This window comes from Panthera uncia (genome assembly GCF_023721935.1).
Source record: "Panthera uncia isolate 11264 chromosome B3 unlocalized genomic scaffold, Puncia_PCG_1.0 HiC_scaffold_1, whole genome shotgun sequence".
NCBI lineage: Eukaryota > Metazoa > Chordata > Mammalia > Carnivora > Felidae > Panthera > Panthera uncia.
In genome coordinates this window covers 26926310-26949895 of record NW_026057582.1, presented here as the reverse complement: position 1 = coordinate 26949895, position 23586 = coordinate 26926310, and the positions used below count along the sequence as shown (strand labels likewise).

General features: G+C 50.9%; 1 protein-coding gene across 1 annotated transcript in view; it reads right to left on the bottom strand.

Annotated features, from left to right (window-relative positions):
• The window catches only part of LTBP2 (latent transforming growth factor beta binding protein 2), a 105468-nt gene that overhangs the window by 44802 nt on the left and 37080 nt on the right, over window positions 1–23586 (bottom strand). Inside the window, exons 4-8 of the mRNA XM_049612485.1 lie at window positions 7726–7916; window positions 5586–5756; window positions 4818–5024; window positions 3734–4011; window positions 2565–2667 (exon numbers count right to left, since the gene is read on the bottom strand). Of these exons, the coding sequence (XP_049468442.1) occupies window positions 2565–2667; window positions 3734–4011; window positions 4818–5024; window positions 5586–5756; window positions 7726–7916 (950 nt within the window). The remainder of the gene's footprint in view (window positions 1–2564; window positions 2668–3733; window positions 4012–4817; window positions 5025–5585; window positions 5757–7725; window positions 7917–23586) is intronic.

Sequence of the window (23586 nt, the reverse complement as noted above, 5' to 3'; positions counted from 1 at the left end):
AGCATCATTCTGCAGGAGACTTTGACCGTCCAGCATGGAACCTCAGAAGCCAAAAGGACTTAGAGGAAGCCATGAACTCACATAGCTCCCTGGCTGTTGGCTTTATTACTCCCCTCACCCCCTGATCCTGCTAGATGAACGGGATGACAAAGCTCTTCCCCGAGGGACACAGCCTTATTTCACCAGAAGACAAGTAGAGGCTCAGAGGGGCAAAGCCCCCGGGCCTGGGAACGTTCTCGAACACCGAAGTCCTGCCTGTCTTGCCAACCATTCCCAAACCCACCCCAGCAGCGTAACTTTTCTTCCGCTGTCTCTTGCACTGTAGCCTGCTAGTCATGCCTACTTAGAGAAACATCTATCCCCCACCCGCAGCCCCAGGCTCAGTCTGGCACCCTGTCAACACACACAAGGCTCCTCAGTCTTAGCCTGTCTCTATACGATGCGCAGCTGCACTTTAATGTGTTTTAAATGTTTGCGTTCCCTGGTCTTTGTTATTTCTTGCTTGGTGTGCTGGAATGCTTCACACTCTAGGGTTTGCACCCTGGTGCCCAGCTCGCTGAGATGTGCTGAACACAGTGGGGGAAGGGGGTGGGAGGCACTAACCGGGCCAGGGAGGAGGTGAGGGCACAGACTTGGGTGTGCTGTGCTCTAGGAAATGTCGCTCACTCTCTTGGTCTCACCTGCCTCTGCAATTCCCTTGGGTTGTTTGTTAAGCTCTTTCCCATCTTATTGGTCTACTCTAATAATTCTTCAGCTCTCATCCTGGATGTCACCTCCTACAAGAAGCTTTGCCGGATCCATAAGTTTGAGGTAGGATCTTCTACTGCACAGGGAACAGATGTGCAGGTTGTGCACTGCACAAAAGCACCACATCTACGAGAATCGCTGGCATCCTAGATTTGTATTTGTAAAGACCGTTTGGAACAAATGGAAGTAGAACCTTCCTCTAATTTGTACAGAGGTGCCATAGGACCTATCAGTGGTCCTGTTTCTGCCGTCTGTGTTCCCACAGCACTTGACATGTGTCTAGTTAGCGCTACCTGTATATACCCCCCACACCTCAGACTGTAAGCTTGGAGAAAGGAGGCACTGCTTCTGCCTCATTCTCCACTGTCTTTCCAGGGCCTGCACACTAGGGACGCTTCAGATGGGTGCTTCGTTAATGTCAATATCTGTTGACTGAATGGAATGTGGGATATGGGAGTCTCAAGGGTGGGCCTAACTAGAAGGAACAGAAATGGGTTGGGCAGGGGGTGGAGAAGAAAAGGGGTGAAATGATCTGTGAGCTGCAGGGGGAGATGCTGAGCAGGTCAAGGCCTTGCCCCTGCCCACCTCCCGCCCCCCGCCCCCCAACCATGAGCCAGTGTCGTGTGTCCATTCTCTTTTCCCTTTTTAGAGGCATACTTTTTAGCAATTATAACAACAGCTACTGTTTATTGACCTAATGCTAAGGACACGCATCCTCTACGCTCCAGAGCAGCCCTACTGGTGCTATCACTGTCTTCATCATGCAGATTGGAGACAGCGCACAGAAGAGGCCAGCCAGCAGAACTGAGACTGGTACCTATGAGTTGCACGCTCAAGCCCGGAAGCTGAATGCTACCCTCTGCTGCTTTGCCAAAAGTTCCATCGCACTGCAAAACCACTCATACTTAGTTTTAATTTGGAAAATACGGTCACTGCCCCACAACCAAGTCTGAAGTTAGGAACAGCCCTGTCCCTCCCACCTTTAGGCTCCAGACCAGACCCCCTACGGAGCCAACTCACCAAGTCAATTGTTGACAGGCAAAAGAAATACATGCCAGGCCTGGGCCCAGGCCCAGGAGCGGGGTCTGGAGGGAGAAGACGGGCTGAGCGGGCAGAAGCCATACTCAGGCACAGGCACCTCATCACCCACCTCCCAGTTATAAGGTAGATGTCTATGAGAGCAGCATGAATGGGCCTTTTGCTGACTCCAAAACCCTCTGTGCTTGGCCCACGCAAGGCACCTGGTGAGCATTTGCTGAATAAGTGAACGAATCAACGAACGAATGAATACATGTTAGGTTTGCCCACCATCCGAAAGAGGGCAGGGAACTGGGTGTCCCATATCCCAAGGCAGAGGGCATTCTGGGACAGACACTCAACCCGGACCGGGTTGGAGAGACAGGAAGCAAGGAGGTGAAGACGAGTCCTGGAGGCCCCATCAAGGAAAGAATGAGGGAAACGCTGAGTCACTAAGTCAAGATCACTGGGCCCCTGATATGTGGGCAGGTAGGTATGTAGAAGGGGGCCGAGGGGTAGAAGGGGGCCCAGTATGGGACAGGATCCTTAAAGTCTGAGCAAGAACAGCCAGCAAGAGGGAGGAACCCCTCCCAGGCAATCAGATAGAGCAGGCAGTCCAGGCCGCATGTGCTGTCGGGAGCCTCAGCCACCAGCCAGAAGCACCCTCAGAGCAGATCTGGAAAGCCTGCCCAGTTTACCAGCCTGTTCTACCTGCCTGGCCTCTGAGACCCCGATGGGAGATGAAGTGAAGGCCAGGCCTTGGGAAAGCTTCACCCTAGACCCTGGCACCTAGCACTCACCTGGTCTGGGTGGGCACGGGGCACACGAGGTCACCCCCCAGAAGGCTCCCACACTGCCACAGCAATCCTCTTGGGCAGTCAGCTCCAGCAAGGGGTTGGCACACTGGAAAAGAGGCCGTGGACACCCATCAAACCCTTCCCTGCCGTGCACAGAAATGTCCCAGGAAAACCCCAGACAGGAGCTCAACCCCAATTTCCTGCTACAGGATGCCTCCACCCGAGGGAGGAGAGAAGAGAGTCAGATGATGTCCCGGAAGAAAACAGAGACCTGCAGTCTATTCTACCAAACCCTAAACTTGGGGGCAGGGCACACCCAGAAAAGAAAAGATCTGCTCTGTGCAGGCCTGCAAACTGCCCCCTTCCGTGCCCCCAGACCACAGAGGGTCCCAAAAGATGGGTTTTCCTCCATCAAACTCCAGGGAACTATAGGGTCACCCACCATGCAGGCTTTCCCCATGAACAGGGTCTAGGCTCAGGAACACTACATGTTGAGAGGTCAAGGAGGATCTAGGGACTCAGAGTCTCTATCCCTTGGCTACTTCCTACCGCCTCCAGTTCCCTAACCCCAGGAGGGGGTTCTGGAAACACCAAAATGCAATCCCAACAAAAACCATCCTGGGTCTGGCTTGCCCCATAGTTTTAGATGCCTAGACTCAGAAAAACTCACCTGATTTCCCATCACTGACTACGGAGGCCGCGGGGGGGGGGGGGGGATGAAGTGTCTCTCATCTTTTACCCCCAAGGCTTTAGGGTTTAACCTGCCTTTTCTAATTCCCCACCTCTGTGGCCCCAATCTCAACTGAATACCAAACTCTTTCTTGTCTGGACCTAACAGCCCTACTGTTCATGCACCGGGAGTCCTAGGCTCAGCTCCAGGAGAGGCCAGGATTTACTGGGAACAGAGGATGCCGATGTCCTTCCAGAGGGGGACTCTTTTGGGTCCTCTTCGGCAGGCCTGGCACTGACAAGTATCCTGTGGAGCCCAGGTAGTAAGGAGCCCTGTCCTCACTCGGGCAATTTTATGCCCTGAGCTTTCCCGTACGGGGAATAGAAGACCGCACATATCCATTCTACAGGACGAAGAGGAGACAGAGAAGGAGAAGGGGCAGAATGAGGGGCAGTCGCTATTCTGGAAGCCCTCCGGGCTGAGGCAGGGGATGCATTCTCACCTGTCCATTCACAGAGCTCAGATAACAGCGGCCCAGCAGTCCCGGAGGCCTGGGTGCTGCTGGGGGCGGGGGCTGAGGGGACTCTCCAGACCGGGCGGGGATGCTGTTGCTGTCCCAGTGGCTGTGGCGGGGGCTGGCGGGGAGCCGGGGCGAGGGTCTGGTCTCCACGCTGTTCTCCTCCGGGGCCTCGCCCCGCACCCGTGCCACCTGGTGGACCTGCACAGAGGCCTCCGGCGGGTGGTGAATGTGCACCTTCACCAAGGAGGGGTTCACGGAGGCTGGGCACAGGGGCTGGGTCAGAGCCGGAAAACAGGGACCCGCCTTCTGAAGAGGGCCCACCACCCCTGGGCCGTGCAGGCCACTGGCTGAATGTCTCCCCCAAATTCTCCTTCCGTTTCTTCACTCTCTGCTCAAACCCCAGGACCACTCCCCAGCGAGGACAGGACGGGGCACAAACTCCTTCACTCTGCACCTTCCAATGAAGAACCTTCATTATCAACCACCAAAGTACCTCTCTGGATTCTAGCTCCCCCCACAATCCTATACAACCCCTGAATTCCAGCCCAACTGACCCTGCAGGGCCCCACCTCCACACGTTTGGTCACGGGCTGGCCCCTCTGCAGGGGAACCCCTCCTACCCTCTCTGCTTAGTCAAAGGCTCTCCATTGTTTAATGGCTTTCCTGAGCACAGTCAGGGGGCTCTCTATCTGCTGACCTCCTATAGAAGTCTGCATTTTTGGCTACCCTTTACCTGGTACCTGATAATGGAAGGCAGGGGAAATGAAATGTTTTATGATGATATTCTCTCTCCTATCCAGCCCGCCTCTATTGTTCCCTGAAGGCAGGCCCCTGCCCTTATACTCCTACACCCATAGCACCCAGTAGGGGGCAAGGGCAAAAAAATATATATATTGATGAATTCAGAGGAAGGGCAAAGAGAAGTTTAGCAAGTGAAACCGAGCCCCGGGGGAGGGAGGTCAAACCGAGAAGGAGGGAGGTTTGACCAGAGTCAGTTTCCCTGCCCTCCACCACAGGACCAGCACCCCCGTGTCCTTACCCAGTGCACCCCGAGTCTCGCACTCACCCAGCTGGTTGGAGAGAGGCAATGTGAAGGTGGACTGCCTCAAAGGGCCTTCCAGCAGGGCCTTGTGGCGGGAGCCCCTCTCGGGAGGCCCCCTGTCCAGATTCGGGGCTGGCAGGTGGCAGAACTTCCCAGTGGAGTTGGTGGGGCACCAGCACTCATCCCTGCCGATGCAGCGGCCTCCGTTCAGGCAGGGGATCTGGCAGAAATCTGTAACATTGACCTCAAGGTGACTGCTGGTAGAAGAACACAGCAGCACCCACCATACAGCTGGCGGGTGATCACAGGGAAGCAGGGGGAGCAGGAACCCAAATCTGGGTGGCTTGGGGAGTCCGGCACACCCTGAAATGCAGGGACTTTCCAGAAGGCCGGGAATGAAGAAGGGTAGACGATAACCAGCCCTTGCCTTTCTAAAGAGCCCTTGCACGCCTTTCCTAGACCCCACTGTACAGTGGGACCCCTCCCCCCTCCACCGAAACCCGGGGGACAGGAGGGCAGTGGCACTGTGAACTCCCTTAACTTCTCTGTGGAGGAAACATGGACCCAGGAAAGTTATGTGACTTGCCTAGAGTCGCACAGCCTGGCTGTGACAGAGCTGGGTGAGGACTCGGCACTCTGTGTGACTGGAAACAACTCACAGAAGCCACAGGAGGAGAGCAGTGGGCTTCCTTCCTGCAGGAGGCCTGGGCTCCTGCCCAAGGCAAGCCTGTCGCTATGGCCACCCTGTCCCCTCCCAGGGCCTGGGAGCCATCTCAGGGGGAAGGGACTCACAGATTCGGAAGCCAGACTTGGGGTCATGCCCGTGGCCACCCTGGCTATACAGGGTGGTGGTGTCGCCGCGTTCACAGCTGTTGGAGCAGTGCCCACGGGCACAAGTCTGCTTGCAGATGGTGGGAGTGAAGACGATCTTGATCTTCTTGATTTTCTCAGTGAGGTTCAGCCCTGCAGAGAGAGGGCTTGGGTCCAGGGGGCAGGGCTGAGAGGCACAGCTGTGACCTCCAGAGGCTGCTTAGAGAGGCCCACGGGGTCAAGGGTGACTCCATCCCAAGGGCATTTGCTAAGTACCTACTGGAAGCAAGGTCCCGTAGTGGGGGCAGGGTAATACCTTTGAGAAGCTCACAGTCCAACAGCTATTGGGGGACGCCAAAGTGCCAACCATTCAGCTCATGCTTTAGGCAAATTAGCTCTTATCCCTCTTGGCTGAGTATTATTTTAGGTTGATCCGCTAGAAATTGCCATTTCTGTAGGTTAAGGTAACTGAACATTGGCACTGTTCCTAATCTAACGTTTCTCTTTTACAGGTATGGAAACTGAGGCCCAGGGAAGGTTGGGTTGCCCCAAATCACACAGCTAGCAAGTGCTGCAGCTGGGCTTTGAGCCGGCAGGCAGAGAGAAACGACCGAGCTCAGACTTGCCAGAGCAGAGTCAGTGTGGGGAGCTAATGTCCTCCCAGCTGGAGCGCGCAGGTGGAAGGGGAGGCAGGGTGACCAGTTGGGAGGTCACTTTGGCCGTCCCAGCTGGTTCTGTAACACAGGTGGTGGCAGTGCAAATACAGAGGAGAGGTGTTCATTCAGCATGGGGAGCCCAGGGAGGGAAGCCAGAGGGAGAGGGGTAGAGGAGGGAGGTTTAAAAAGTCTACATAGACCGTGTGTTCAAGAAGCTAGCCTGTGAGAGGAGAGATAGAGAGGAAGCCCAAGGGAAGTTGGGTGTGTGTGTGTGTGTGTGTGTGTGCCCGTGCAAGGGTGTGAGCATGGAGAGCTGACCAAGTATATTTGCTGATGGGAAGCGGCTGGGAGAGGAGACAGCGTGAAGAGGGAGGAGAGAGGTGCGGGGGGGAAGGCAAGGGATGGTCTAGTGTTCTAGAGGAATCAAGAAGGTGGACGCCCCCCTTTCCAAGATGGCAAGAAAGGTGGTCACGGACTAAAAAGAGGAACGAATACGGACAGGGATAAACCTCGAAAACATTACACGAAGTCACAAAGGGCTACGTATCGGACAGGCTCGGTTTACGGCATGTCCAAGATAAGCAAATCTGTAGAGATAAAGTAGACTAGCGGGGCCCGGAGCTTGGGAAAGAGGCGTAATGGGCATGTGGCTTCCTTTTGGAGTGATGACAGAGTTCTGGAATTAGATAGTGGTGGTGGTTGTGCAAAATTATGAATCCACTAAAACTCACTGATGCGTCCACTTTAAAATGGTTAATTTTATATGAATTGCACCTCAACTTTTAAAATGGGAAAAAAAAAGAAAAGAGGTCAGCTCAGGCACAGGTGTAGGTAAGGGCATGGTGTGCATGGTCACATGGTGAGGCAGGTGGGCAGGAAGGTGAGGAGCTCTCCCAGGGGTGGCAGGGGGTCCATGTGCTGACAGGATGGCACTCGGGGAAGTGGGGGCAGCTTGGAGTAGCTGCTCTGAGGGATGAGAGAGAGACAGAAAAAGAGAGAGAGAGAGAGAGAGAGAGAGAGAGAGAGAGAGAGAGAGAGCAGGCACCTGGGGAAGGACTGTTGGGCAATGACCAGAATATGCAGAGGCATGAACCTGCAGGGATGGTCAGGTGTCTCCTCTAGAAAGCAGAGGCCCGGCTGTGGGTGCTAAGAAAGCAACTGGTCAGGTTGGTCCAGGAGGGTTGTGCTTTGCAGGAAGGATGAGGTGGAAGGAACAGGGTCAGGGAGGTGAGGTTCATGGCTGGATATGAAGGAAGCAAAGGCAGGATGTGGGACGGGGCAAAGTCTCCGATCAGCTGGTTTGGGACCCTTGGAGCCTGGCACAAAGCAGGCATTTGACGACTGTTGGTTGATTGGCTGAGAGGATGAGTGACAAGTTGAAACTCAGCTCCTCTGTGAGAGTGGAGGGGAAGGTCAGCAATTTAGATGCTCTGCTCTTCCAGGACCTTGAGACAGGGCATCCTTACCCCAGGGGGATGATGGGTGGTCCAGATACGCCGCCTGCTGGGTGCCATCCCTCCGCTCAAGGCCTGGCCCTGCGGGCAGGGCATTGGAGGTGAGCTGACCGCTGGCTGCGGTGGTTGGGTAAAGCCGGACCGTCCGGGACAACCCCACATGCTGCTGGGAGGGCTGCGTCTGGCTGAGCCCACTCAGGGTCCTGTGGAGATAATCATGGTACAGGGGTTTACCACCTAGAAGCAGCATCCCTGTGCTCTCTGTCCCCGCTCGGACCACCCACCCCGCTGCCTCTGCGTTAGAAGAGTGCTCTCTGTTTGGCTGTCTTCTCTCCATCCATGTGCAGTGACTCAGGGATATGGAGGTGCCCTGAGGTAGGGGGAGTGAGGTAAGGTCCGCCAGTTTGTTCCATGGGAGTGCCTATCCCTACGAGGGATAGCTAGGCTTTTGCTGGGCTGTTCTGGGTGAGTCAGAGCCTCTCTGAGCCTCAGGGCCCTCGACTACAAAACGCAGGCGTTAGACTGGTCTCCTGTGGCTCTGACATTCTGAGAGTCTTTGAGACTCTTAGCAGTCAAGCTCTGCCCCCCAACTGAGTCCTGTGCCTACCCCCTGCCACTTCATAATTCAACCCTTAACACAAATTACCTGTGGACTACGTGCCCAGCAAATGCTGATTCATAGATTGATTTGGGAGGCAGAGCCTAGAATATCCCTCTCATTTATTTTCATTGTGCAAATAATACAACAATATTCAAGGAGAAAAAAAATCGAATTCATCATCTCCCTGCCCCCACCCCTCAAATACTTTGCACATTCCCTTTCTTTCTAATGTTTTTATTTATTTTTAAGAGAGAGAGAGAGAGAGAGAGAGACAGACAGACAGACAGACAAAGTGCAAGCTGGAGAGGGGCAGAGAGAGAGGGAGACACAAAATCTGAAGCAGGCCCCAGGCTCCAAGCTGCCAGCACAGAGCCCGACACAGGGCCTGAACGCACAAACTGCGAGATCGTGAGCTGAGCTGAAGTTGGACGCTCAACCGACTGAGCCACCCAGGCGCCCTGCATGTTTCCTTTCAACCTTTGCTCAAATCTATGTACTTACCCTATTGTCATCGCCTGTAGGTGCACCTTGAGTTATTATTTTTTTCACTTAACATTAGATCATACTTGATACAATGTCAGTTTTCATATTTTAGCGTCTCAATTACTACATGATAGTCTATCAGAAGACAAATCACAATTTATTCAGACATTCGCCTGTTACATAGATTGTTTTTAATTTTTTTATGAAACATTTATTTATTTAGTTAGTTATTTTTGGAGAGAGGGCTCAAGTGAGCGCGAGAGAGAGAGAGAGAGAGAGAGAGAGAGAAAATCCCATGCTGGCTCCACACTGTCAGCATGGAGCCCGAAGTGGGGTTCATGCTCACCCGATGTGGGGCTCGAAATCACAAACTGTGGGATCGTGACCTGAGCCAAAGTCAGTTGCTTAACCTACTGAGCCACCCAGGTGCCCTGACTGTTTTTAATTTTTTTTTTAACGTTTATTTATTTTTGAGACAGAGAGAGACAGAGCATGAATGGGGGAGGGTCAGAGAGAGAGGGAGACACAGAATCGGAAGCAGGCTCCAGGCTCTGAGCCACCAGCACAGAGCCTGACGCGAGGCTCGAACTCACGGACCGCGAGATCATGACCTGAGCCGAAGTTGGACACTTAACCGACCGAGCCACCCAGGCGCCCCAATGGATTCGCTATACTATACTATTTTATTCTGTATATTTGAAAAATATGTATAACAGACATTTAAAAAGGACTATTATTTTAGGGTTAATTCTGTGGACTAGAATGACCCTCTCAAAGGTTCTAAACATGTCTGGCTCTAGGTGCACACTGGTGCCTTGCTTTCAGAGAAGGTTCTATCAAAGGTATTAATGTACCACTCAGAGGGCACCCTCGACATCCTAATGTATTATTAATTTCTCATGCTTGGCTAATTAAGGATAAAATGGTACTTCATTGTTGCTTTTCTCTCCTTTATTACTTCTGAGTTGACATGTTCTTCATGGATCTATTTACTGCCTTGAAAACTTTCTGCTCCTGTCCTTTGACATCTTAACCGTTTGAGTTGTTTGTCTCACAAATGTGAACGTGTTACTCATATGTTTATTATCAGGCCATTCTACAAAGCAGCCTCCAGTGTAAATATTTCGTCACTTCACAATATATATGAACCTGTATATGATGGTGTCTGGACCGTGGCGAGTGGGATCACACTGGGGCCATTGAAGCTGAGGGAGCAATTCCTTGTCCAAGATTATACAACAGGTAAATTGGGATTGGGCCCCAGGATTCCAACCTAGAGCATCCTGACTCCTGTGCCACCCAATAGACCAGCCCAGACCACGATGGAAGCTCAGCCTAGAAGCATCTGCTCAGGCCTGGAGGGTGCTCCTTCCCCCAGTAGGTCCCAACCCTACTTGGGGTTCCTTGCCCAAGGTCCTGGGACCCTCTCCCTCTGCTGCCCCTACTCCAGTTTTGTTGACCCTGGGTGCTTAGGCCATGAGCAAACTTCCTCTTATCCTTCCCTGGCAGAAGCCCAATCAGGAGAGATGCCAGAGGCCAGCACCCCAGTGCTTCCCCAGGAAATGTTTGACCCTTCCCCAGGCCCCTTTGCTCAAAGCTTGGCTCCCTTAGGCTTTAATGCAGCTCTTCCTTCCAGGGCCACCAGCAACAAATCCTTACTCTGATGGGCATGAACCATGCCTCACCCTGCTTCCCGGATTTGGGGTCTGGAGTGGGAGAGAGGTCCTGTTAGCCACTTGAGAAGTTCTGGGAGATGTAATGGGCCAGAATGGGGAGCCCAAGCCTCAGGCACCTGCTCCTCACTACTAGGAGAAGAGTAACACAACCAGCTGCAGCAGAAAACACAATCCTTTCAATAGCTTCCCAGAGCGTGCCTGAGAGAGAGAGAACGAGCAGGTGGGTTGGTGGGAGTCTCCTCCTGGTGGCACCAGGCTGGTGCCACGGCTCAGCTCAGTGCCATCATCACAAAGCACCTTAGAAAGATGAAGGGAGTAGCTCATGTTCTGCCCAGCTCTTCACCGTTTTGAACTTGACCAACAAAGAGATCCCCAATCTGGTCAAGGTGGAAACTCAAAGGATGCTTTCTTGGTGGTTTGTTGTCATTGTTGTCGCTGCTGTCACTCGTTTCTCTAATGGAACTCAGTGCTAATGGCCCCAAGATTCCTGAGTCCAAATCCTAAGGCTAGAGGTTAATGTTGCAGAGAAGAAAAAACCACCGTCCACAAAGAAAGTCATGCATTCCCTAGTTGTAGACAGGACCTGGCTGTACCGAGGAGAGAGAACGGGGTTAGGCCGGGCAGATGTCAGTTCTTCCTCTTCTAGAAGAATGGTCTTGAGCAAGTCACTTAGCTCCTCTGAGCCTCAAATTCCTCATTAGCAAAATGGGAATAGTGATACCATCTCAAGGGGCTGTAGTGAGGACTAAGAGAAACAGTGAGGCCATGGGATTGCTTTGCAAATATAAACAAATGGTCACAAGTTGAAAAATATGCCCCAAATTTAAAATCACATGAACAACAACAACAACAAAAGTGCTAGATACACTTTATTTATTTATCTATCTATCTATTTATTTATTTTTATATTTTTAAACATTTTTATTTATTCTTGAGAGACAGAACATGAGCAGGGGAGGGGCAGAGAGAGGGAGACACAGAATCTGAAGCAGGCTCCAGGCTCTGAGCTGTCAGCACAGACATGGGGCTCCAACTCATGAACTGCGAGATCATGACCTGAGCTGAAGTCAGCTGCTTAACCAACTGAGCCACCCAGGCACCCCAGTGCTAGATACACTTTAGACAAGCCCCTGAAAGTTCTTATTTATCTAAGGAGAATAAAAGACTTCCCCAAATACTTTGTTTTACTACCACACATCCTTATAGGTCAAGGGCCAAGTGCCCAATCTCGTGTTCACACAAATTTTAACAACCAGAGTCTCCTGAACCCAATCCATCGTCATCTACTGCTGTGATGGGGATGTGAGGGTAAATGACAGAAATGAAAAGTTCTGCCCAGTCTGAGAGGCTCCCAGAATAAAGGAGGAAGCCCCTGGTTCTTTGATAGTTTCTATCTCCTCCACCGAAAGTACCCCTATAAGGAAATTGCCATCTCCCTTCATAAGCCCCAGCTCAGTCCTTGGAGGGGGGCACTGAGGTCCACCATGTGAACAGGGATACAGGTCCCTTGGTCTCTGGCTGGTCACTCGTGCCATCAGCACTTCGAAGACCACAGGCATCTAGGGTGGGGTGCAGACTGTGAGCTGCGAAGTCTGTAAGCCCAGTAGCCTGGCTTTGTGTTATCTTTGTACTCATTTCTTTTAAGTGAACCACAAGCCGTTAGCAAAAGCTTGTTCGTATGCCCCAGGTTATGGGACATCAAGAAAAGGCTGTGGCATCATGTTCTGCCCAGAGTGGTCTAAAGAAGCAGTGCCCCCTTAAGGGCAAGCGTGGTGGTGACAGAGGCAAGCTAGAGGTTCACTGAGAAGGTGACTTTCTTGGACCACAGCCCTTTGGGAGAGGTCGTGTCCACTCAGCTTTGGAAGAGCTGCTTCGATTTCATCAAAGGATAGCGGTTCTCGAACTCTCCTGGCACAAGAATAGAAGTTGCTATCTCTCTGGGATTGTTCCAGGGAAGTCCTGGCAAAGCAGCCACAATGAACCAAAACAGCTGTCTCTAGACTTTAGGATCTTGTGGATCAGTAAAGTTTTGAAACAAATGTAGAGGAAAAACATAAAGTTGTCAATTTTTTATTTAGGTAAGTAAGAAATTCACACACACACACACACACACACACACACACACCCCTACCAATTATTACCGCCATAATTCCATGAAATAAAAGACATTTCAATGTCAAAAGAAACATTTGACTAAAGCTTAACTTGACAGAAACCTTACCATATTGACTTTATTTTCGTTCTCCATGGACCAATAAAAAATTCATGACAGGCTAGCACCAAGCCAAGGGGAAGCCACTGGGCAACATGATCGCCCAAGGTCTGCTCTAGTCTGAGGACATTTGGGCTCTTTCGACCCATTTGGGGGAGAAGACTTCCTGTCCTTGCCGGCTGGGATCTTCAGACCCAAGTGAAAACTGCCTGGACGGTGCATCCCGTAATACCACTCAGTTAACTGTTGTGTGCCCATATCCTGCCATCCTTAAAAGATATCTTACACTGAGATTTTCAAGAGCAATGGGGAGACAACTGGATGAGGGCCTCCATACCTTCCACCCCATCCAAGTGCACCCCAGCCAGCACGCAAAGTACTAGGATATATACAACTCCGCAAAGGACCAAACATTGTAGGACCTCCACTCCATCTAATTTAGAAGTTGGGGTTCCAAATACCATTTTGATTGAAAAGCCTTCTGCTGCTAAAAGAAAGTTTAAAAACATCACTAGAAGGTGCACAGAGTAGTTAGAGCTATCACATTGAGCACTGAGCTAGGTGCTTTAAATGCATCATCTCATCCATGTTATTTTATTGAATGATGCGAGTAAGTTGCAGAATAATATGGATAGTATGCTTCCAGGTTTGTGTCTTCAGAAAAACTTCTCTCTCCCCCTATAGATATTGATACAGGGATAGGAAAGATCTGGAAGGGTCTGTAAACAGAGGCTGCCCCTGTTTCTATAGTTTTGGAACTTTTTTCAGTAAAAAATTTGAAATTTTTTACAGTAAACATGCATCATTTGGGAATAAGAATAAATATTTCCCACAGCAGCTCCATTTTATAGGTAAAGAAACTGAGGTTCAGGAAAAGCAAAAAACTTTTCCTGTGTGTGCAAAAAACTAGGATCCAAGGTGGACTGTAGTGGCTAAAGAGGTACAGGAATTCAGATTTAAGAAAGACCATGACGGGGCGCCTGGGTGGCTCAGTCGGTTAAGCGTCCAACTTCGGCTCAGGTCATGATCTCGTGGTTTGTGAGTTCGAGCCCCACGTCAGGCTCTATGCTGACAGCTTGGAGCCTGGAGCCTGCTTCGAATTCTGGTGTCTCCCTCTCTCTCTGCCCCTCCCCTGCTCATACTCTGTCTCTCAAAAATAAATAAATGTTTAAAAAAATTAAAAAAAAAAAAAAGAAGGAAAGACCATGACATTTGAGCTGGGGCTTAAGAGATGGGTAGGATTTTCACTGTCCAATAGGAGGAGGAAGACATTCCAGATAAGAAAAATAACAAGAAAATCCATGGAGGGGGGAAGCATGGGCCATATTTAGGGGAAAATAATGAGCATGGTTGGATTAAGCATAGAATGGAGGGGAGGGACGGGAAGGAAATAATATCCAGTCAGTGCCTACAGGGTAGCAGGCATCATTCCAGGTGTTTTACATAATGTATCACTTACTTGTCCAAACAGCCCTATGATAAAAACATCTGTGTGGCCAAAACCCTTAAAGTAAAAAGACAAATGGCAAAACGGAAAAATATGTACAACTCCTATCACAAAGGACCCATCTCCATAATATATAGAGAGCTCCTAGAGATGGAAAAGACAGACCGATAGCCCTAAAAGAAAAATCAGCAAAGGAATAGGAATAGTTCACAGGAAAAAAAATACAAATGTTTGCTAAACACATGACAGTATGCTCATTCTAAGAGATGTGCAAATGAAAATGACTCTGAAGTAGTATTTTTAATCCATTAGATCAGCAAAAATTCAAAAGTTTAATAATAGACTAATGTGGCGGGATTGTGCCGAAACCGGCACTCTCAAATGTTGCTGGTGGGAATGTAAATCGATCCAGCGAAATTGCCCTCATGGAAAGCGATTTGGCAAGTCTATCCACACTGCAATGCACCTGTGCTTTGCTCCTGCCTCTCCACCTCCAAGACAATGCTGCAGATTAAACCTGCCATGGAAGGTGCTGCTGCCACCCTTCCCAGGTCCCCTTTGCAGCTGGTGCACCTTCTACTGGCTTCTTCCTTGCCCTGGGTGGATGCAACCACCTGACAAGCCCCTCCCACAACCAATGGGAAGTTCAAAACCCCTGCCCCTTGCCTCAAGGTAGGACACCTCTGCAAGCTCCACTCTCCATCAGGCGTTGTGCTCCCTTTCTCTGGGACCAGTCCTTGCTTGGCTCTTTCCACCTTCCCGTTCTGCTTCCCTCCCTCCCTTGGCAATCCCCCAATAAATCACACACACCCGAATCCATGTCCCAGCTCCACCTCCAGAGGAATGTGACCTAAGACACTTGTTAATGTCCAAAGTGATGGATGAACAAGATTATTCATAGCAGCACTATTTTGTAATAGCAAAATATTTGCAAAGAATAGAAACAACTTAAGTGTCCTTCAGTAGGAGACTGGTTAAACAAACTAAGATACATCCATGAGATGAAGTCATATGCCTTCGAAACAGAAAGCAGCAGCTCCTTTACATCGATAGGGAAAAGCTCTCTAAGACATAATGAAAAGTGAAAAAGGGACGCCTGGATGGCTCAGTCGGTTAAGCGTCCCACCCTTGGTTTTAGCTCAGGTCATGATCTCACGGTTCATAAGTTCAAGCCCTGCATTGGGTTCCACACTGAATTGTGGAGCCTGCTTGGGATTCTGTCTCTCCCTCTCTCTCTGTCCTTCCCCTGCTCACTCTCTCTGTCTCTCTCAAAATAAATAAACTTCAAAAAAAAAATTTTAAGCGAAAAAACCAGCCATAATGTGGCCCACTGACTGTTTTTGTACGGACAGTGACATAATATTTTTTAATATATTTAAATGGTTGGAAAAGGTCAAAAAGAAGAATGTATTTCATGACATGAGAAAGTGATGTGAAATTCAAATTTAGGTTTCCATAAATAAAGTTTAGTTGGCACCCGGCCACACTCGTTGTCTGTGACTGCGTTTGGTCTCCAATGGCAGAGCTGAGTACTTGCAGAAACTTTATGTCATACAAAGCCTGAAATATTTACTATCTGGCCTTTTATGGAAAAGCTTGCTGGCTCCTGGTGTGGGGCATGTAAATTTTTGTGTAAAAGTAGCAAAAATAAGTATACGTGCTGCATTTATTTGCATATTTATAAAGCAACCTTGGAAGGCTACCTTGGAAATTAATCACAGTGGTTACCTATGCATGTGGGATGGGAGGCAGCAGGAGGGGGGCGGGTGGGGCATAAACTGTGCCACAACTTAATGAGTGCTCGCTCTGTGCCAGGCTCCATGCCAATAATGCGCGGTGCACATATTATCTCATGTAGGCCCCTCAGTACCTCTGAGAATTACCCATTATCCCATTTTACAGTCAAGGAAACAGAGTAGCAAGTTTCTTTCCCTTCCTGGAGGTTACAGAACTCCTAAGGGCAGAAGCCAGGTTACCGAACCAGGTAAGTTCATCCTACAGCTACCCCTCCGTTTGTTATTTCTGTATCACCATTTTACAGATGAGGACACTGAGATTTTGCAGGGTTAAAGAAAGATAGGTGCCAGTTCTTACGATGGACAGCATGAAATACCAGAGAGGTGTCTGGGCTCAACTGAGTGGGTGAGGAGGTCCTTGGAGAAGCCCACCTTCTTTCACTCCTTCTTTTTTTTTTTTTAAATTTTTTTTAACGTTTTATTTATTTTCGAGACAGGGAGAGACAGAGCATGAATGGGGGAGGGTCAGAGAGAGGGAGACACAGAATCTGAAACAGGCTCCGGACTCTGAGCTGTCAGCACAGAGCCCGACGCGGGGCTCGAACTCACGGACAGTGAGATCGTGACCTGAGCCGAAGTCGGACGCTTAACCGACTGAGCCACCCAGGCGCCCCTCTTTCACTCCTTCAAGAAGCACTTACTGAATGCCTGCCACATGCCAGGCACTGAGGTCAAGGGTGGCAAAGACCCTCAGACCCTCTCTGCTCCCATGGAGCCTGGGCAAAGGGTCCAGCACCCCAGCAAAGGTGTGAGGGCACAGGGGAGCCGCATATTAGCCTTGAGATGTTCGTGGTCTTCAAGCAGGTCTAGGACATGATGAGATGGGCCTTTTCAAATGATTATTACTCTGGTAAAAGATTACCCAGTGTAGATGGACCAGAGAGGGGAGGGCTGGAGGCCAGCTGGAAGGTTTTGGCTGTGCTCTAGACTAGCAGGGACCAAGGCTGGGACCGAGAAGAAAGCCTGGATTCAAGGGCTTTTTAAGACACAGAGACTTCCCAGTTGTGGCTTAGACCAATGGGTGGAGGGAGCTCCACGGACCAAGATCTCAACTGGGAGATCCAAGAAGTGGCTCAGTTTAGGCAGGACGAGTGTCGGGTGGCTCAGGATGGATCTCCACGGGGAAGCCCTCGGGACGCAGCAGTCAGGAGAGAGACAGGATACAGTCGGGAGAGGGGAGACTCGTAAGGGTAGATAGAGGTGATGGATACAGAGTTAAGGGGGAGGGCTGACACCACTCAGGGAGAGCGCTTCGAACAAACCACGCTTCAGAGCTCCCTGTTGGACTGAGGCGTTAACTCTGCTAACACTTCCCCATTTCAGGAGGGAAAATGTGTTAATGAATAGGCTGGCCTCAGTTTTAAGTTTTGTGCCCATAAATTTGTCTCCAGCCTTTGGCACCTGCTACCGTCTGTCTGCTAGCACGCGATAAAACAAATGAACAAGCAGTGAGCGACCATTAACAGAAAACGTGGCAGCCATCCCCTTCACCTGACAGCATGTTCTTTTCACGGATACACGCATGTGCCTAGACTGGGTTTTTATTTTGAACACACAGACGATCGTCATAGTTTCTGCTAATAAAACAGTTCCCAGCTCTAATCATGGAATGAATTACATTGATGGCATTCCTTATGACTTCCAGGCACCCTGACACCTAAACACTTTGAGAAATACAGGGGTAAAGAGGGAAGAGGCACGGTGGAGGAGGGGTCCCCTGAGGGCAGGCAGAGGAAGAGGCTGTGAAGGGGTTGGGGAAGGAGCAGCCAGAGAGGTAGGAGGGGAACACGGAGAGAGCACTGAGACAGGAGGGCGTTCCCAGAAGGCCATTTCTGCTTCTGGCCCTCCTGTGACTGCAGGCTTAGCCAATTGCAGGTGACCAGGCCCTAGCGCCTCCCAAGGGGCTCAGTCTCCCCTGAGGATCTGGGTGCTGCGAGGCCCGGGAAGCTCCACCCCTTCTCTCCTCAGGCCAGGCAGGCCTCATGCCCAGGCCAGGGTCAGCCAGCCCTTGTGCCAAACCCTGGGGGACCCAAGACAGTGTCGCCAGACATCCTGCTCCAGGCACGGCCACAAACCTGCCTTGCCTCAGCAGAGGGCAAGGGGCCACCCAGCCAGGGTGGATAAGGAGGAGGGGACACTGTGGTGGTGGTGGCATAGGAGCCGGGAGCCCACTGATTCTAGACGATGCGCGGCTTGGTGGCTGAGCAGGTGAGACCCAGGCTGGCTAAGACTTGTCAGCTATCACTCTTCAGCATCTGGGTACAAGACGTGCCTGGGTGATGGGTTCTCTGATGACACTGTCAGGAGGGGAGGGCTTGAACCCTGTCCCATGTGTCTTAGACAATGATAATGAATATTTATTGAGCACTAATTCTGGGCTGTGTATTAATTATTACATTTGCATTGTGATATCTAATCTTCATAACCACCTTAGGGGCTAGGCACTGTCATTAGCCCCGTTTTTCAGAAAAGGAAACTGAGGCACAGAGAGGTCAAGGAAACTTGTCCAAGGTCATTTGTCTAGCATCACTCTGTCCAAAAGAGCTTTCTGTGCTGATGGAAATGCTCTATAGTCCGTGCTATTCAATACGCTACCAGCCACATTTGAAACTTGGAAATGTGGCTAGTGTGGCTGAGTGACTGAGTGTTACATCACATTAAATTTAAACAGCCCCATGTGGCTGGTGATTACCATATTGGACAGTACGGTATCAAAAATGGAGGAGTCAGCATTTGCACCCCGAAAGTCTATCTTGGCCTGTAACTATCAGTTAGAAGGTTCTCCTGGCTCCTCTGACTGTCTTCTCTGTCCCTTGAAGGCTTCGCTCATACCCCAGGCGCTAGGGTCCCCTGACTGTGCCTGGGGGAATTAGGACCCTCCTAAACCTTGCTACCTTCCCCCAAACTGCAGTATCTGTCATCAGATGCGAGGAGGCCTGAGGCAGGAAGGAGACTGGATTTCCAGAGGACAGACCCAGGACCATGCCACAGGGGAGCCACTTTCAGCACAGTGTGAGGAAGGGCTTTTAAAGAGCCAGGGTTGACCCTGGCTCCAGTGACACGGTGACCCCGAAAAGGCAGGAGATTTCTTTTTTTAATGTTTATTTACTTTTGAGAGAGAGACAGAGACAGAGCACGAGCAAGAGAGGGGCAGAAAGAGAGGGAGACACAGAATCCGAAGCAGGTTCCAGGCTCCGAGCTGTTGGCATGGAGCCTGACACAGGGCTCGAACCCATGAACTGTGAGCTCATGACCTGAGCTGAAGTTGGACGCTTAGCCCACGGAGCCACCCAGGTGCCCCTGAGGCGGGAGCTTTTTGTCCCAGGAATAGTGGATCTGTGCTCCTGCACGCCAGAGAGGAATCCATAGGCCTCCAGGCCCATGGCAAGCTCAGTGGGGTGGTGCCCAGGGTGCCCGCCCCTGCCTGCTTCCTGGCACGCTGATGTGGTATAACTCACTCCCTGGTGCCTTCCTGAAATGTCTGAGAGTTGGCTGTCTCAAGACCTCTGCCACTAACCCTGCTATGCTTACCCTGCTGTGCCTAATCCCTTGGGCCTCATGGTCAGCTGGAGTCCCCAGCCCGGCCCCTGTCAGCTGCCTGTGAGTCATATCCCCAAGCTCTGAGGTCTGAGTCTCTAGCTCTGTGGCCACACCCAGGTCTGAGAGTTCTGGAGATGTGGGACACAGACCCCAGGGAATGCCTCTACCAGACTGGGGGGCAGGCTGGGGGCAGAATCCTGGGGGAGTCTGTCATCCCAGTCTCTGCCCGCTCTGCTCTCCCAGGCAGCTCAGGAGGAAAGAGCACCCCTGTTTCACTGCAGGTGAATAAGAGGCAGAGGTTGGCGGGAGGTGTGCGTGTCCAGGGGAATGTCTGTGGAGCACAAGCCTGGCCTGGGCCTGACCCCCGCCTCCAAAGCAGCCCTGAAGTAGTTGCTGCCTCGTATCCCAAGGGTTCAAAGACCCCTCTAGGCCTCATCTCTCTCCTCCACCCTCTAGACCCCTCATGTCGACATACCCTTTTCTACTGAGCAGCCTGCCTCGTATGCTGTCAGGTGGCCAAGCCCTGGCCCCTTGAGACCCTGCATTGCCTTTTTTTCTCTCCTGGCTGGGCAAGGGAATAGGGCAGGAGAGCCTGAGCAGGCTGCCCTGGTCCCCAGAAATGCCCCTTGTTTTCTACCTACCTTGTCCAAGTGTCAAACTACTGGGGTCATCGCCCTTTCCCCAGAGGAAAGGGCCTTTCCAAGAGTTCCTCTGCCTCCCTCTGGGTCCAGCAGACCACCCCAAGGGCTGCAGCTTGGCCAGGAACACAGATCTCCCCAGAGAGAAAGGCAGGGGATCGAGTCTCACCCTCTTTATATTCTCCAGGGAGTCACACAGTGCTGGGCACATAGCTACTGTCCCCAAATAGTTACCATGTGAACTTCCACCGTCCCAGGGGCCTCTTCCAACCCTCTCGCCTCACTGGAGCTCTCTCTCCAGCCCTGGCCAGGCCCCATCCTTCAGCCGGCCGGTGCCAGCGGGCAGTCTGAAGCCTTTGGCTCCGGCTTCCCCGAGGAAGACTTGTCGGCTTGTGGGGAGCCTGGATGTCACGAATTCATCATTCACCCGCTTCCAACGTGCATTTATGGGCCCCTTATAAGGTGCATCGTCCCATGTGGGCACAGTAGGAAAGGCACCTTGCTCCCTCCAAACAGGGAGGCAGAGGGCAGGGGAGGGCCAGCACTTGGGGCCTTGATGTAAACTAAACAAGGGGCCCCTCGGGGCGGCCAGTTCACAGAAGTTGCCCCATTTCCTTCCCGGTGCCAGAGCTGGGTGAGCGGAACACAGGCTAGATTTTTGCCACATTTATTCCCTGAGCAGCATCTTCGTGCAGGGCACGGCACACACGCCCATACACAGCAGCCCTGGGACAAGACCCTGCATGTGAGTGATTCATAACAGTCCAAGATAGGAAAGCACCAGGGACCAGGAATCTCACAGCTAGATGCGTGGGGAAGGCTTTCTAGTGGTTGTGTGATATGAGCCGGAGAAAAGGAGTGGGGAGAGAACCGTGAGCACAAGGGGACAAATTCAGGCATGTGCTGTTAACAGGTGGTGTTCAAGAAGGAGGCCTGTCTGGTTAAAGGGAAAACAGAAGGGGCCGAGGATGACAGTAAATAATAGCAAGTAGCTACACAGTGCTTACAACGTGCCAGGCATGATTTTAAGCACTTTATATATATATATATATTAACTAATTTAACGATCTTTAAAATTAGGAAGTAGGTATTATTACTTCCAGGCATGATTTTAAGCACTTGATATATATTAACTAATTTATCTTTAAAATTAGGAAGTAGGTATTATTATTATCTCCATTTTACTGATGAGGCACAGAGAAGCTAGGTAACTCGTCCAAAGTCACACAGCCAGTGACTAACAGAGCTGGGAATCAAACACAGCCTACAGATATCCTGGTTCCGGAGCCTGTACTCCAAACCCCTATACTATCAAGGCAGCTTGAGAACTATGTTTTGGGACTGAGCTGTAAAGCCAAGAGTCTGGGCCTTAACCTGTGCATCTCATGTGCAAAAGCTCATCACGCCCTTGATGGTGCTCTCCGCGGAGCTGCTGCCGTGGTGTGGTGGTGGGCATGGCAAGCGCTCTGGGAGATTAGAGGAGATGAGGGGCTGGAGGTGAAGCAGGGAAAGGAGAGAGCTTGAGGATGAGGGCATTGAGCTAGGACCATTTCCCAAAGCCACGGAGAGCCTGGTATATGGGCATTTCACCACCATCAAGTTGGCATGAAATGGCCACCTCCTGAACCCTCAAGTTCCCAGCTCATGGCCTTTGGGACCCCTCTATCCTCCATAACACATCCCTGTGTATGGAGCTTAGCAGGCCTGCCTTATCGGACAGCAAACACAGGTCTATGATATCAGATGAGTCTATCCCACTTTTGGACCCGCCCAAATAGGCCCTCTGGGGGGCCTGGGTCAATGACATACTCCTCAGGGGCAGGCCAAAGTGCTGGTAGCCCACAGCCAGCCTGCTTTTCCAGGGGCTGAAACTCTACCCCAGGACATCAACAAAAGGAGATTTCTATGAGAACTGGGGCCCCAACCCGAGGAGCCTCCGTTCAGCACTATAGCAGCCCAAACCTACCAACTGATTACGTGCCACACATCTACTACAGGAGTTTCATTTTTAAAATTTTTTCTGGGCTCTCTATGTTTGACACGTCACGTGATTAGCACAACAACCCTATAATACAAGAACTAGCGGCCCCCATTTTACAGAAGGGAAGACTGAAGCAGAGGGAGGCTGTTACTCTGGCCAGGATCACCACCAGCAGGGAAGTGCTGGGTGGGTCTCAAGGCCTGAGCATTGTCTGCCTCTGATGGACGATATTCACCCTTGCCCATAGCAAGAAACCTCACTAGGGCCAGAAACACTTCGTGTGGTCTGGGCAACCTCTCAGAGTTTCTAGTTACCTCTGCTCCTTCTCTGATGTCGACAAAAGGCTCAGGTAACTCCAGAGTCCAGGGACAAATAAGAGTGGGTGTCACTCACAGAACACTTCAAAGGTGCCAGGTGCATTTGCATGTATTAGTAAATCCTCCTGACTATTCTGTAAGGTAGTGACGGACAGTCCCATCTTATAGATAAGAAAACTGAGGCTTGTCAGGCTTCCATCATTTGCTCGTGGCTGCATAGTTGTTAAGTGGCAGAGCTGAGATCCAGACCCAGACTTCTCTAAGACATAACTACTTTCATAATTCCCTACACACCACTGCCTGCTCCAGAGCCTCTGACCTTGACCCAAGAACCTCAAAAAAAGAAATATGTTCCCCGAGAGTGTGGCCTGAGGTCCCCTTCCAGTACCAGATTCCATTAAGGGGCAACCCCCACCTCCTGGTGGGTGCACAGGTGGGTGGAGTGGATGTCAGGTAGTAGTCAGGGGCTGAGGCTCTGGGAGGGAAATGCAGTGTAGACAGCTGGCTAGAAGCCGGAATGTGGTAGCTCCAGAGGGTTTGATTTGCAATCTCCGTTTTGCAAGGAACGGGAATTTTTCTTTTCAAACAGCACTGCACTTCCTTGAATTTTAGACCTTTCACAAATATTTTTTTAGGAGAAAAAAAGAACAAAAAACCCCCACAAAATGCCTGTCGCAGCTACTCACTTCCACAATGAATCACGGACACAAAACCACAGCTATGTGGCTGACAAAGGAACTATGTGTTTTCACATTTTGTTGTTGGAACTCATTTAGCAATCTTTTTACTATGTCATCCGCACGCAGACAGACAGACGGATACACACACGCCCCTCTGGGTACTAAGCAGCCAATCTTACAACCATGGTTATCAGACGACTTTGCACTTAATTCATTATTCCTTTCTAACCTTTTTCCAGGAAATTATCCCGCAAGCCTTAACGCTTCCTCGTTAGCGCCCTCTCCAGTGGGGGGCGTGTGCGTGTGTGCATGTGCGTGTACAGCCACGTGCAGACCCACGTGCCAGTGATCAGGAGAGGAATGTGAGACCCTGATGCAGTTAGTTCCACGTTAGTCCCCCAAGTGGACACAAGCACACGTTTGGGCCCCTTTTTTATTATTGTTATCACAGTACAAGTTTGGTAAAGCGATTTTCACCTGGGAAGCTGACAGTGCCTTTTCT